Genomic DNA, 14998 nt, shown 5'->3' with positions numbered 1-14998 from the left:
CCTGAAATGTTATTGTAATTTTCGGTAATCCAATAAAAAAAAAATAATTTCAGCAACAAAGTTGAATTTTTTTGAACTTTTCCAGTTTTGAATAATTTTGACGCTAATTTATGAGCTTTTAAACTTTGAAGATTGCTTCAAGAATGAAACCAATGATACGAATATAAATCCACGTTTGTATATTGCATCCACTTCATCGACCATGTCTTACAATCAAACAGTCCAACAGTTTTTAAACCAGGTGAGAATTGATATCTTTGGAATCAAATTTCGATTTGCAATTTTTCGATAATTTCTTTCGTTTTATTTTGTTTTAATAGCTTCAACTCGCTTGGAGAAGAAGAGATGCGAATCTTGTCTCAGTAAGTGTTTATCCACCTGTATTTGTACGATGCTGGTTTGTATACGAATCATTCAACGTATAGTTCAATTTTTTGGTACACTTTTTGCAGGGATTCTTCTCATTGAAAGATCCTCATATCGTGAATAACAATTTGTATCATTTTAATCCCGATAATGCTGACATGTACGTTGAAACTACCGTAGTCGACGTGATTGCTCCCCATCTAAGGTAAGTTCCTAATCATCGATTCATCCCTCTGACAATTTGTGAATTAAACACTTGTGTGTTTTTTTTCGCAGATGTATCGCTTGTCTAAAAGATAAAAACTTCACCGAAGCTTATAATAATCAGCTGGCTGTGATGCAAGCTTTCGTGAAAATATTTCAAAACCTGAAAAACGACAATTGGCTAATACCAGTCATCTATACGGTTTGCTTGGATCTCAGAATGCTCACATACAACGTCAACTCCGAATTGACTCAATCGCAATTAAAAACCGGTGTAGTTAAGCCTCGAGAAGCTCTAGAAAACACCGCCGAAGCAATCATGGGCGCTTTTCGAGTTTGTGCTGCTGATAAGTAAGTGTATTTTTGGACATTTCGTTTGGAAATTAGATCATATTGTGTATTTATCGGTTTCAATAATGGTTTCAGTCGGTCAGGTGAACAAGAAACTAAACGTTGGGGTATGATGCTGTTTGCCAATCAATTATTCAAAGTGTATTTTAAAATGAGCCAGTTGCATTTAATGAAGCCTTTAATCAGAGCTATTGATTCGTCTCCTTTCAAGAGTAAATTTTCAATTAGTCAACAAGTTACGTATAAATATTACGCTGGTCTTAAAGCTATGATGGATGAAGATTATAAATCAGGTATATAAGATGGTATTTTTCATCAACTACGTAATTTCAATGATGATATTAATCGTGGTGTTGATTTTTCTTTTAGCCAATCAATACCTTACGTTTGCATTCGAACGATGCGAGAAATCATCGAAAAGAAATAAACAACACATATTAATTTACTTAATTCCAATCAGGATTTTATTGGTAAGAAAATAGACGGTATAAAAAAAAGATAATACAAACGAACTATAAAAAAAAAACATAAATATTTACAAACGTATCTTCTCCTAGGGTTACATGCCAACCAGAGAAGTCCTAGAGAAATACGACCTGTTGCCAATGTGGGATATTGCAAACGCTGTAAAAAGAGGCAGAGTGAACGAACTCGTGCAAGTCATGTCGACGTACCAAGCTCTCTTATGTAAATATCGAATCTACACGGTTGTCGAAAAATTACGTATGATTACCTATCGAAATATGTTCAAGAAAGTGTAAGTTACCTTTTTATTCAAATTTACGACTATTTTACCGAAATTTTCGAGCTCTCGTGTTTTTTTTCTAGATTCCTGTTGCATAAAAATCCCCTCATCGATATGAACGTTTTAATGGTTACTTTACAAATATTCGAAGACCCGGAAATCGATCTAGATGAGACGCATTGTATTTTAGCTAATTTAATCCACGAGGGTAAAGTTAAAGGATATATTTCGTTGAGTCATCAAAAACTCGTATTGAGTAAAATCGACCCTTTCCCTAAGCTAACGAGTATAGGATAACGAACCATCGACATTGGCAACTATTCGTATGGTTTTTATCTCTCTTTTTTACTGTAATAAATTATTCCATTTTTCTCGGTTTTTTATTCGTAACTCGTTCGTATAAATGTTTACTCCTTATTCGTTCTAATTCGGTTACTCTTCTTTCGGCGTGTTCCAGTCTTTGAAGGAGCATTTTTCGCACTCTTTCTGTGCCATATACAGAGCCTTCGTGAGGTTGACCTATCGTAAAACATGAATCGGATTAGACGGAGGAAAGATGGATGGAAAATATGATTAACTTACCGGTAGATCCTTGAATAAGGTAGTTGATTTGATCGGTGAGTTTGGTTTCTACGTTTCCCAATACTTTTAAGAAATTGTTCGTGTGGTTTTCAACTTGTTTCTGACTGGTTTTCTCTTTACTCAGTTCGTTGAATGCTTGACCTGTGGGTTTTTCACGATTTAGGTACGGTTGTAGAGATAGAAGAATAAGTGAAAGATGATTACCTGCGCTTTGTAAACATGTTATGATATCTTTTTCTATGTCGTCGAGAGCTTTGATTTTTTCCAGCAGGGCGGGAGGTACGACGAGGTCGTTGTTCGACATTTTCTCTCCAGGTTTGCGATTTTATTAAAGTATTCGAACATTAATTTTAGACAGTTTATTCGAAAAATTGGTAAATTTCGCGGAAGGATTTCGGATTTTCGGTGTTTTATTTTGATTATCAAACAATGTTGTTTTTTTGTTGACTTGCGAGTTGAAACACTTTGATCGTTGGCGTAAGCAGTGTTGCTGTTTGAATGATTCAAAATTTATCTCCGGTGTGTTTTGATTTGAACAGAACTTCGAGTCGTAAGTTCTTCGTAAGCTTGAACTTTCTGGTTTCTGCAAGAGAGGCATTTGCTTATGAAGCACTTTTGGGAACTTTTTAATACGTTAGGATTGTGGAAGTCGATGACAGCTTTCATTCAGTATGGTAGAATGGCTTGGGATTAGAATTTTATCAAAGTTTAGCTGGAGCAGAATAGATGTCTCGAAATTTTTTGGATGATGATGGCGACAGGAAAATTATCAAAGCTCCTATTTCAAATGATATAATTCCAAAATCTCGTTTACCAAAAATGAAATCATACTGAAATGATGCACTGAACAGATCATTCTTTCAATTAAAAAGAAGACTACGAACAGATACGTAAAAATCTTTTGATTAATCACACATTTGCAATGACGATTACAAAAAATATACTCAAAGATACATTAAAATTGGGCCACTTAAATACATACTACTTAATTCAACACAATAATTAGGATAGGTATAGTTAAAGGATTTACAGTATCCGAAATAATTCACTCGTCCAACAAAATTATTAACCTCCAATAAATCAATCCAATCCCCGAACTTATAAAAAAAATAACGCATACGAAACTTATGCGTAGGCAATTCTTTGGTTAAAGTATCATTTTACGACAAGTTACTCGAATTTTCTCGGTTTTTTATTCGTAACTCTGTCGTGCAAATGTTTATTCTTAATTCGATCCAATTCGTTGACTCTACTTTTGGCATGTTCCAGTCGATGCCAAGCCATTTGTAATACTTTCTGCGAGGCGTATCCGGAGCCTTCGTGTGGTTGCCCTGTTGAATAAGTTCACGTAAGTCGAGATGAACTTAGATTTTGTAAAATTAATAAAGGGTATAAGCTCACCGGTCGATACTTGAGTGAGGTAGTTGATTTGATCGGTGAGTTTGGCTTCCACGTTACCCAACGTTTTTAGGAACTGGTTGGTGTGACTTTCGACTTGTTTCAGGCTAGATTTTTCTTTACTCAGCTCTAGAAATGCTTGACCTGAAGAAAATTAGAGTTAATCAGAGAAGAAACCGAGATAAAGTAGATCGAAGAGATGATTACCTGCGCTTTGTAGACATGTAATTATATCCTTTTCTATCTCGTCTAGAGCTTTGATTTTGTCCACAGGGGCTGCGGACATCTTTTTACTAGAGTTGGGTGTTTATTTAAACACTCGAGCATTTATTTAATACGATAACTTTACTGCAAATTGCGAAAGCTCGAAATTTTTCTTTTATCGAAAAATCAATTTTTTTTGTTTTGATTACAAAACAAACTTTTTTTTGGCTTTTTGAGCGTTTTGAAAAAAAAACAACATTGAAACAGTGTTACCATTGTGATAATCGTATTTTCTCTCCGATGAAAGTTGTGTTTTTGTTTTGAAAAATAATCTCTTATCAATTTTTCGGATTTGAATTTCTGATTTTGAAAAAATGAGCGTATAAAGAATTAAAGAAAGTTATTTCTGTAGGAAAAATTTATCTGCAGCAGTTCATAGGTAAGTCTTTCGTCTTTCATAATTTCCAACACCTCTCAAGGAAACCTTTCCTCGAGTACTTTGACTGAGAAGTTGATACAGTTTTTCAATTTTCAGTATCTCACATCATGAAACCCAGTATTCCGAAAAATAAAACCAATAATAATACCAACTCCATTCCATCTCCGGTCCACAGCCAGACAGAAAGCAAACGTTTGTACAAACAGATTTATAGAAAAGATTGGGAAAAAGTTCAGTTATTTAAAGGTAATTACATTTGTATCTTCATCTCTTGTGTGAATACTCATTCAACGATCATTTTGCAGATTGGCTGTCACCCGTAGCCCGCGATAAATTCAAAGCCAAATGCATCGCTTGTAATAGAGAGATGCTAGCTCATCGGCTCTCTCTTCTGAAACACGCCAGCTCAGCCAAGCATTTGAAAAAGTATGATTTGTTTTGTAATCCTGCTGCCAAAAAGATCCAATCGGTACATATTCAATGTCTTCCTGTATAAAATTTAGTTCTCGATGTAATTTCTACCTATTTTCAGAACAATTCAGTAACTGAAGAAAGGAACAATGTGATAGAAACCGAAGCCAGAGAGCTTATTACAAAAGAGACCTCTCAGGATGATGGCAACAATGCTGTGAATATTTTCCAAAATTTAGTGGATCTGACTGATGACGTGAGTACATCTTAGTTTGCAAGAAATTAGCTCCGAAAAGTTCAATCTGCTGGAAATTGCTGTTGAATAAACGAAGAAGCTTCATTGGTAAAAAGTCAGTCATTTGAATCCTTCCTGAAAAGACTAGTTCAAAACTACTACCCTTAAAATTGTGAGAGAGAATTCCAGATGGATCATTTTGATTTTTGAGAACGTCCTCTGCATTCGTGGTTACCTCGAATGTGCTCCTTTGAGATCCCTCTTTCTCTCTCTACGTGTTTCTTATTCTTAGCTTATTTCTTCGGTCATCGAGCAATTTTCAGCAAACGAAAATGTAATGTATGAATTTGAAAGAGAACTATATGTTATTTCATTGTTCGTAGGAAGCTCAACTACCTCAACTGACAGCCCAAGACGTAGCAACGACTACAATAAGCTTAGAAACTGGAGTATCCGAAATACTTCCAGGTATGCCCGTTACTCCTCAAGCAATCAGTTTCAACCCAGGATACGTTACGAAAAACAATACTCCTCAAACGATCGTATGCACCGCTACTCTCATTAATAATAAAACAATCGAACCGGTGACTCCCAGCGTTGCTAATAAAACCACGTGTCCTTTGCAAGTTTCCACTCGCGTTACCGATTATTCCCGCGGAATATCTGTTGCGAATTTGACTGTAACATTGTACATGTTGACTGGAGGCAGATGGGAATCGATGGGTCAAAGGTATTCGGATATTCTGTTTGTAAACGTATACATAGAAAAATCTGAATTTATGTATCATTTTTGTTGTTATTATTGTTCCAGTGTCACTAATGATGTAGGCAGGTGTGATTTGTATCACAAGAACGGAATTTGTTTTTCGATTGGATTGTACAAGTTGCATTACGATGTTGGCGCGTATTTCGAACAGCAGAATTTGGAATCGTATTTCCCCTTTATTGAGATTAGTTTTCAAATCAAGGGTCTTCGCGAAACGCATCACGTTCCGTTGATGATTTCGCCCAATGGATATACTGCTTATAGAAGCATGGATCAGTGATTTAATTCGGATCGAGAATAAAACTGGTTTGAAAACTTCCAGTTCTTGACTGAGCCTGAATACTGCGTTTCTAATCATCTAATCTAACATCTTATGTGCTCTAATTCGTCCTGTTTTCTTTTTATTACGTAAGATTTTCTACAAATATTATGATTGTGATTTTTATTTGTTCCATGTTTATTGTTTGTTATTTTTGTAGTTTTTTAAAAACTTTTCTATATTATCAAAATGATTCAAAATGGTTTGTCTTGTTTTTTCTTGTTTCTGTTCTGATCAACTCTCGTTTTGTTCACGAGGTTCAGTTGAGGTTTTCAATTTCAAGAAAAGGAAAATTTAAAAATTCTGATAGATTCTGATTTTGAAGTTTTCATTTTTTTTTTCATTTTTTTAGGATTCAAAAAATTCTTTGGGAATTTTATTTCTGATTTTGATTTGAGAACACTCCAAAACTTTTGTAAACAAGATTTTGGCTATTTTTTTAGAAAATGGTAACACTGCTCGAAAATTATCTTTGCAAAGATTTCGGTTATTTTGATCGTGTTTCGAAGTTTTCCACTTATTTTCGGGTGTTTTTAATCATAATTATCGTTTGGTTACAGAACTATGTGTGATTAGTCGTGCTTACGTTACAATGGACCCGAATCAAACACCGGAAAAAGGTAAATCCGAACAACGTATTCCATCTCCTGGCTCCACTTCCAGTGTACATTCGATCCGACCATTAGAATGGGACAGCGGAGCTGATATCGGATACCAGAATCCATCACATCCGCATTTAAGTACCGTAGAACGAATAGCTTTACAAAACGGATCCAGCAACTTATTCAAAACAGGCCCAGAATCATCTACGTATAATAAATCTCAAAGCATAGGTAACCCTTTAGCTGAATCTTCACCTTTCATCAAAGTTCCCAGTGGATCGAGTTCTCAAACTAAAGATATCGATGTACGTAAACCTCTGGTCGATTACACCATCAGCGATGATCAATCGTTCGAAGATCAAAGTATCCTCGTCACCAGATCGGATCCTATCAAGAGCTTATCAGAAATCAGTAAATCATTAGAGGATTTGAGACATATCAGACGATCTCACACCCTGAATGGACGAGCCACGAAGAGTAGCAGCTCGCAGAACTTGTCTTCGTCCGGTGACAAACATCATAAAAAATTCGCCTCTTCTTCGTCCGTTGCTACGGTTATTCCTCAAGAGTTACATCGCCAAGTATCCAACAAGAGTATCCAGGTTGATGAGAACTCGTTAGCGGAATTGTTTCGAATGCTAGCAGATGCCAAGCACGATAATTGTTCAACGTATACGATTAATTCGTCGAAACATAGTAGTTCGGATAGGAGTAAATCGAGATTAACCGAGAGTAATTCCGAATCAGTGGATGGAGGTAGTTTCGAATACGTTCGAGGATCGCAATACAACTCGAAACAGGCTTCCGAATCCAACTATTGCGATTCTACGTCTTCCGGTGGCATTCACACCCTTTGTAATGAAGTTATCGACGGTGTGGATTTAGTCACCCAGTACGTGAATAATTTGAACGTATCGAATAAAAACAAAGTTCTAAAAAAAGTAGCTAAATCATTGCTGAGTCAAATCGAACCAAGATCTCAGCAAGCATCAGATGATAACAGCTTGAAAGAAGTTATTTTACCCACAGCTTCGAATGCAGTTGTACCTCTTCATCGAGTCGATACTCCTAGTCAACTGCTAATCAACAGTAATACGGTTTTTCAACCTATACAGAAACCTGACCGGACTGACGATGGTGATAAAAGCAGTACGACGTCGAAATTCGAAAGCACATCGATCGAAGGTGCTAAAACTAGCGACTCGGTTGATCATCCTAATCTTCGAAAGGCTTCCAGAAGACAGATAACCCAAGGAAATAAATCTAGAATATTGGAAAGCTCGGATTTCTCCAAAAGTACGTCGTCTTGCAAGTCTATGCCAACTTATACCAACGATACAAACTCGTATGCTGCTTCTGGTACCGAAAACTCGAGCAAAGGTGAGCTATTTCGAAGAATTAGGAATAATAATGTACGCAGAATGTTTATTGATCGAGTTTATTTTGTTTCTAGATGATCCGAACGTGTATTCGTTGAAGAAGTACTTGGCGAAAGAACGCGAAGCTCAGTTACTCTGGATTCGAAGCGGAATAGATCATTTGAATAATTTGAAAAAGTACAGACTTTCGTTCTTCACCAAGTTAACACTGTCTTACAGATTTTTCTAACGTACTTTTTTGGTTTCAGATTATACGAAAGCCAGAAAATCCTTCGCAAAGATCTAGTATTCCACAAACGAGCTACCAGCTCGAAAATCAACCTATCAGAATCCGAATCACTGTTAGTAAACACCTTTAATCTTTTAAAAAACTCGAACATGTTTCGATTCTCATCCGTGATTTGTTTCTCAGGCACCCTAAACTCAAACAACCTCATTCGGAGTCTCGTAACGTGAAACGTACACCAAAGAGTAAATCAATCCAAACGTCGACTTCGGATTTAAACAACGAATCGCCCCTGATTCCGATTCAAACTTCCAGAGTACTTACGAATCGTTTCGAATCGTCGAATAAAAACACCGTCTCGACCAAGAAGCTAATCGTCAAAAGATACTGTAAGAAATATCGCGACAAGAAATCACCGTGTAATCATTGTCCTTGTTTATCTGGTGAAAAACACGTATCCGAGAATAAAGAGAATATCGAACAAAACGTACCGAAAACTGTCAAGAAACCGATCAGTTATACGGTGCTTTTTGACAAGACGCCTTGTCTGGAAGACAATAAGTGCCATAAAGAACCCGCCAAAGAGAAAGCTTTCGATAAAGTGATCCATTTTAGCAGTAGGACTCGTACAGTGACGCCGGAGATCGAATTGAAACCGAACGATGTAACCGATCCGTGTCCATCATTGCAGGTTTGCCAGTTCGATGCTTTTTCTGGTGAAAATTAATCGTATTTTGATCTATTAATTTGTAAAATTTGTTCGATAGGAGTATTTATTGAAGAATAAACCAGAATATGTGGACAGAGCCGAATTCAGAAGGCAGTGCCTCTATGAAATAGCTCAATTACGTGAATTACGAGATAAAAGTAAAAATGAACTGATGTCGTTGATTACGAATTCGGACGAAAGTGATATCAATACCGTTCGTAGACATTTACCACCAGCTCCTTTGAGTAAGGCATTGATTTAGGCGTTATTTACGTTGCATAATTTATGTATCTAAATTCTGGGATTGTACTCGGTTGTTGGTCACTAAAAGTTACTTTTTCCGAGTTTTTTCACAAGTTTCTTTTTTTTTCGAAAATTTTATCCAAAATTCCTTGAAAAAAACATTGCTTTTATTTAAATGGCATCACTGCTTTTTCAGCGTTACGAATTATATTTTTTCAGTGATGATGATTTTTCTTTTGAAATGTAGAAGGGGATTATTAATTTCGATAGGTATTATTATTTTTGAATTTCTCGATGGTTTTTAGTGGATTTTCTCCTGTTTTGATTGATTTTCACATCTTGGAATTTTTGGTGGTGATTTTTTTCCAAAGTAATTTTTCCACGATTTTGCTCTGAATTTTGATGATTTTTTTCGCCCGAATTTTATCACCTTGAATTCTCGTCATTTTTTCATAAAAATTTTCCCTCGAGCTTGTGTGATTTTATTGCTCAAATAGTTGGAATTTCTCCTTATTTGGGTTCGATGGCTTTTTTTGAATTTTGTGAAGTTTTTTCTTCGCCGATTTGGTTAGTTTTCTTTCGAATTTTTGTAGATTTTTTCCTGTTTTGACGTGTATGATTTTTTTGAATTTTCGCCAGTTCTCTTTTTTCAAGTTTTTTGACTTTTTTGGCTAAATTTTGACTGCATTTTTTTTTATTTCAACAGTTTTTTTTAAGTTTCGTGCTTTAAAAAACAAGTGATTTTTTTTTGCTCTCATTTTTGTGGAATTGTGATTTTTCTTATTCCAAAAATCATAATTTCCTTTACATTTTCATCTTTTTTTTCTCGAGAAGGGAGGGAAGCTTCTTTTTCATTCGTTAATCTCTCTCTCTCTTTGAACTTTTTTTTTTCAAGTTCGAATTTTATTTTTCTCTGTTGAATCGTCTTTAGTTTTACTAGAAATTTTTCGACGATTTTCCTCAAAAAATTTTCGATTTATTTCCGAACGTATACCTAATTTTAATTCTCGCGAGTTCTCTGGTCTGAATTCTTAATGATTTTTGCAGAACTGAATTTGCGAAAGTTTTCCATTTTCATCATTTCCATAATTTTGTTTTGAATTTTATCGATTCGTTTTTCTGCCTAAATTTTTGTTCTTAATTTCGACGAAACCTTTTTTCTAGAATTTTCGAGATTTTTATAAAATTTTTTCCTAATTTAGCCCAGAATCTTAAAAAAATTTTCTGCCTAAATTTTTGCAGAATTCCCCTGTTTACAGATTTTTTTTCGAGTTTTTGAGAGTTTTTTTGGACTTGAGACTAGATGATTTTATTTGGATTTTTTTGAGGATTTCTTGATTTTTATTCAAGTTTTGTTCTTTCGAATTCTCGTAGATTTTATTTTCCAATTTTTCGACGATTTTCCTCGAATTGTCGTGTTTTCTTTCGCGTCTAAATTTTTGTGAAGTTTTCGCAATTTTATCGTTGAATTTTGTGAGTTTTTTTTTCAATTCTTGCGATGTTTTTTCTTAAATTTTAGCGCTTTTTACCTTAATTTTTTCGGTGGAGTTTTTCTACTTCTAACCGAATTTTTTTTCTGGAATCCTCGTGATTTTTTTCAACTTTTTGAATTTTTGCAAAACTCGGTTTTCAATTTTGATTTATCAAAAGAAGATCACCAAGAGATTTTTCAACATTATTCATTGACTATTATTTTTTTCTCCAGATCTTGATGATCTTTGCTGTGCTTCCTCATTTGGTTATTTTCTCTCAATTTCAATAATTTTGTCGCCTTTTTCCATGTTTTTTGAATCGTGTCAATTTTTGACAGTTTTGATGGAGTTTTTTTTTTCTTTTTGAAGCAACGTACATTTATTTGTATTCGAATTTTTAAAATGATTTCCACAATCACTTTTTTTTCCAAATTTGGATTGCAATCTCCCCCTCTCCTCCCCCGTCGCCTTTTCCTGATAATATTATAATAAGTTTCTCGTTTTAAAATGAGTTTTCTTAATTATGCGATTTTTTTTTTTTTTTACAAATTATTGTTTATTATTTCTCAACACTCGAATATTTTTTTTCTCGTCAAATCCTCGCTCATGTTAATATTTCTGCTATTTTACAATTGTAATTTTTGTGTTTGATTTTTTGAATTGATTTTGAATGAAAGATTAGATTTCGTTCCTCCCTGTTTCGGTAGACTTCCCCCTATTTTGCAATTTTTTCGGTAGTTAACACATTTTTCGATTATGTTTCTGCAATCCAATATTTTTTTCATGCGTTCTTTTTCTATTTTAATCTACGAGTATAGTTTACTTTTGAAAATGTTAATAATTATTATCTGTTTTGAACTTGTGCTATTTTTTTTTCCAAAAATGGTTGATATTTGAATTTTAATTTTTTCCCTGTGTTTTTTGAAAAAACTGCTATCAAAATTGTCATTACGTTTTTTTTTTTTTTTTTTTTTTTGTAATCTAAAATTATAAATGTAATGTTTTGTATGCATTGAATTTTTTTGGTTACCACTTTTTTTACATTAACATTTTTTTGGTTACTTTTTGGTTACTAAAGTTACTTTTTTTGAGAAAAATTTGAGTACAATCCTTGTACCTTGCTTCTTGACTGATCGATGTGATGATATTTTTTGCAGCTGTTATGAGAATTTTCAATGACAGAGCCCTTCGTGAACAAACCGAAAAGAAATACAAACAGTTACCGGAAGTATTGGCGAAAAAATTGGAGCAAAGGAAGAGAGAAAATAATCGTCGTAATCAAATTATGGCTAAAGTATTCACCAAGGTAAGATGTTTGAAAATTTACTTAAATATTTTGGTAAGTATAGAAAATTCTTAATTCGTTTCAATTTTTTTTTTTTTTTGTTCAATAGAAACTCCAAAGAAAAGTACTGAAAGGCCAAGTGAATTTAGCCAATAGCGCCAGCGTCATTTCGAACTGATTACTGGAATGTGTCACTATTGATATCACGTTTCAATGACAATTTTTACCTAATCTTTTACAAACTGTGTCAATTATTATTGAGTATTATTTTTTTAATTTTTAATTTTTACTAATCATTGTTAAGATTGATGTTTCCACGTAATATACCTACCTCTGTTGTGTGTTTTTAAATACCATTTGTAATTATTCGAAGACCAGCGGATAATTTTACTGTTGATTCTAAGTTGGAAGTTGTAGGATGCATTTTGAGGGAAAATTTCAATTGATATGTAATTGCTTTTTTGTCAGTTCATATAATTTATTTGAAGAAAACTCATTTCATTTTGCTTTGGCAAGTTGTGTCGTGATGGTTCCAAAGCATAAGAAGCTTCAAGAGGATCTCAAAATAATGCCTCTTCTTGAAAAAATATGAGATTGTTTCGATTTATGAACTAGTGGGTTGCCTATCGGTTTGCCTGAACGTTATCAATTTGGTGGGCATTCTTATCAGTATTTTGAACAATTTTCAAAGGGTGTTTTATAGCTTTTATTTAGTTTCCCTGTAATGGAAAATGATCCTCTCTTCGTCGAAGTTTGAAGAAGTCGACAACTAATTCATGTGCTTCGAAGTTTGAATGGAGAATCGACGATAAATGAAAAATTACAACCGGAGTTTCCATTCTAAATCTACCTACATTTGAAGTGAAATCATACAGTGTGGTTGTTCTTGTTCCTTTGATTAGTTCTCTTTGTAAAGTAATAATAAGCATTGTAGCTAATTGCATGGTATTTACCAATCACTCAATATTCATGTTATTTTTCATTTTCATATGTCATCTTATAGGTATACCTGTTGATTTACGTACAGCGGTATATTGCAGCCTGTCAACGTGAACACAACCGGTCACTTCTAGTATGGACAGCAGTAACGATAACTCTGACCAATTCACATCGAAACCCAGCCCTGAAGTTGATACTCCAAAAGAAAATATGATGAGCGAAGCTCTCAAAATAGGAATCTGTAACGACGAACCTGCTCAATTCACACCAAAACCCAGCTCTGAAACTGATGACACTAAAATAAATACTGCCGTTTCTGTCGATGATGCTACGTGTAAACATTCTCATGATGATGAGCAGTGCTCGCCAGATTTAAAGAGGAGTAAAAATTCATCAGATGAAGGTAAGATTACGATTACGTTTCGACGAGAAGTATACCTATAGATCTAAGAAGGGTAGAGATAGATTTGATCGAGCCTGAGCAGATCCAATCATTTTTCACTGTGTCTATCTGTACTCTTGAAATAGCTATTTACAAGTACAACAAATTCCTAACAGTCAACTTTTTGTTGATTTTTTTATACGAATGTTAAACCAGGATCATCAGATGCTGTTCCATCTCCATCAACTAGAAACCGTGTTGTAGTCTTCGATATCGATAATACACTTTGTTATCATTGCTTGTGTAAGGATAGCGAAGACATCATTAGGAAGAGCTTTCCGGAATGCCCAATTATTGTCTGGAATCGGTGTGGTTTCGACGGATTCATTGTCAGATAGGTATCTGTTTGTATTTCTACCTCACCTGAAAATTTTATTCGATTACTTATTGGAGCAAGGCGTACGAACAGGGTTGCCAAACGTTCGGTATTTTACCGAACAGTTCGGTATTTCCCTGATTTGTTCAGTAAGATTAATCAACCCTTACCGAACAATAGAAAAGTTCGGTATTTTCAAAAAAATCGAGAAAACCCTTCAAAAAAAGGAAATTTGAGAAATATATTCGGTATTCTCATCAAAAAAAGCACCCAAAAAGCACTTTTTGTGGCGTTCTTTCATTAGTCAGCACTTTATTTTTCATACTTTTTACTTTTTTATGGGTTTTTCAAGCAACAAATTTCGTAGACTTTCTTTTTTTTTTTTTTTTTTGCTTTTCAATTTGGTGTTCGGTAATTCCAAAATTTGGATTTGGCAACCCTGCGTACGAATCGTTTTTTTTTCTGCTGCCCCCAAGGAAAGAAATCTAACAGTTATTCCAGAATTACTTACATCCTTCTGGGGTAGTGAGAAATTTGAATCTCTGAAAGCCGAAGGACAGTTCGATATTTTTTCCGAAGAATATATTGGTGAAGGAAAAGCCTTTGTAAAAGATTTAAAAGTAGTTATTCGGGACGGCGAAACATTATTGGATGCCATCTTAGTGGAGGATGACTATCGTTATGCTGCTCATGATCAGAAACCATGTTTATATATAATAGACTTATTCATTGGCACGTAATAGATAAAGACGAGATAAGAAAAAATGAAGAGAAAGATGATTTTTGGTGTGGAAAAACTGGTAATTTTCCTTTGAATAGTGTTTACTACATGCTCGGTGTGTTCAAGACCTATTTTGAACATGAGAAATACAAAGTGTTGCCTTTAAGAGAAGGCTTGAATGAATTTTTACCTAAGAAAGCATGCGATACACTTTTTTTTGTGAAAGATTCGTTTGCCGATGATATGATCGATTTAGGATTATCAGAGGTACAGAAACTGGTACCTGATGCCATGTATTACTGATCATACTATCCGCTTTGTCTCTATTGATATTACGTTTTCAGTGACAATATTTACCTATGATAATTGTTTACAAATTTTGTCAATTATTATTGAGTTTTATTTTTTTTTACGAATCATTGTTATAAGACTGATATTTCCACGTAATATACCTACCTCTGTTGCGTGTATAATGCCATTCGTGATTATTCGATGTCCAGCAGATAATTTTACTGCTGATTCAAAGTTATAGGTATGTTGTAGGATCCATTTCGAGAGAGAATTTCAATTATTAATTGCTCTTTTCAAATGTCACCAGTTTATGATTGATTTTCGAGATTGTGTCAGCTCATATTATCATTTAT

At 34.4% G+C, this 14998-nt stretch overlaps 6 protein-coding genes across 7 annotated transcripts; 4 read left to right on the top strand and 2 right to left on the bottom strand.

Annotated features, from left to right (window-relative positions):
• The first annotated feature begins 42 nt into the window (after positions 1-42).
• PCID2 (PCI domain-containing protein 2) lies at positions 43-2037 on the top strand. The gene is made up of 8 exons (XM_065364687.1): positions 43-241; positions 321-362; positions 453-571; positions 643-921; positions 997-1214; positions 1291-1391; positions 1479-1678; positions 1750-2037. The coding sequence occupies exons 1-8, from the start codon at positions 203-205 to the stop codon at positions 1961-1963; spliced, it is 1212 nt and encodes a 403-aa protein (XP_065220759.1). The 5' UTR covers positions 43-202; the 3' UTR covers positions 1964-2037.
• LOC135845847 (mediator of RNA polymerase II transcription subunit 11-like) lies at positions 1478-2696 on the bottom strand. Its single transcript, XM_065364694.1, has 3 exons — positions 2453-2696; positions 2249-2389; positions 1478-2185 (listed from the first exon to the last, which is right to left on the bottom strand). Exons 1-3 carry the CDS (start codon positions 2550-2552, stop codon positions 2025-2027), a joined length of 402 nt encoding a protein of 133 aa, XP_065220766.1. The 5' UTR covers positions 2553-2696; the 3' UTR covers positions 1478-2024.
• Positions 2697-3135: 439 nt separating this feature from the next.
• Positions 3136-4049, bottom strand: LOC135845848 (mediator of RNA polymerase II transcription subunit 11-like). The gene is made up of 3 exons (XM_065364695.1): positions 3854-4049; positions 3650-3790; positions 3136-3579 (listed from the first exon to the last, which is right to left on the bottom strand). The coding sequence occupies exons 1-3, from the start codon at positions 3930-3932 to the stop codon at positions 3419-3421; spliced, it is 381 nt and encodes a 126-aa protein (XP_065220767.1). The 5' UTR covers positions 3933-4049; the 3' UTR covers positions 3136-3418.
• Positions 4050-4182: 133 nt separating this feature from the next.
• On the top strand, positions 4183-6196 carry LOC135845843 (uncharacterized). 2 transcript variants are annotated; one of them, XM_065364689.1, is made up of 6 exons: positions 4183-4289; positions 4386-4535; positions 4595-4758; positions 4822-4956; positions 5319-5665; positions 5747-6196. In XM_065364689.1, the coding sequence occupies exons 2-6, from the start codon at positions 4397-4399 to the stop codon at positions 5979-5981; spliced, it is 1020 nt and encodes a 339-aa protein (XP_065220761.1). In that variant the 5' UTR covers positions 4183-4289; positions 4386-4396; the 3' UTR covers positions 5982-6196. The 2 variants fall into 2 exon arrangements, with proteins under 2 accessions (XP_065220761.1, XP_065220760.1); XM_065364688.1 differs by lacking the exon at positions 4183-4289 and having other exon boundaries at positions 4302-4535.
• Positions 6197-6477: 281 nt separating this feature from the next.
• Positions 6478-12289, top strand: LOC135845841 (uncharacterized). The gene is made up of 7 exons (XM_065364686.1): positions 6478-8002; positions 8076-8178; positions 8250-8342; positions 8414-8918; positions 8995-9181; positions 11809-11957; positions 12046-12289. The coding sequence occupies exons 1-7, from the start codon at positions 6613-6615 to the stop codon at positions 12112-12114; spliced, it is 2496 nt and encodes an 831-aa protein (XP_065220758.1). The 5' UTR covers positions 6478-6612; the 3' UTR covers positions 12115-12289.
• A 263-nt stretch (positions 12290-12552) lies between these two features.
• On the top strand, positions 12553-14972 carry LOC135845846 (uncharacterized). The gene is made up of 3 exons (XM_065364692.1): positions 12553-12851; positions 12940-13278; positions 13474-14972. Exons 2-3 carry the CDS (start codon positions 13011-13013, stop codon positions 13653-13655), a joined length of 450 nt encoding a protein of 149 aa, XP_065220764.1. The 5' UTR covers positions 12553-12851; positions 12940-13010; the 3' UTR covers positions 13656-14972.
• The last annotated feature ends 26 nt before the right edge of the window (positions 14973-14998 follow it).

The sequence above is a fragment of the Planococcus citri genome, chromosome 4 (assembly GCF_950023065.1).
Source record: "Planococcus citri chromosome 4, ihPlaCitr1.1, whole genome shotgun sequence".
Taxonomy (NCBI): Eukaryota; Metazoa; Arthropoda; class Insecta; order Hemiptera; family Pseudococcidae; genus Planococcus; species Planococcus citri.
The sequence above is the reverse complement of the archived record's forward strand: the minus strand, read 5'-3'. Positions and strand labels throughout refer to the sequence as shown.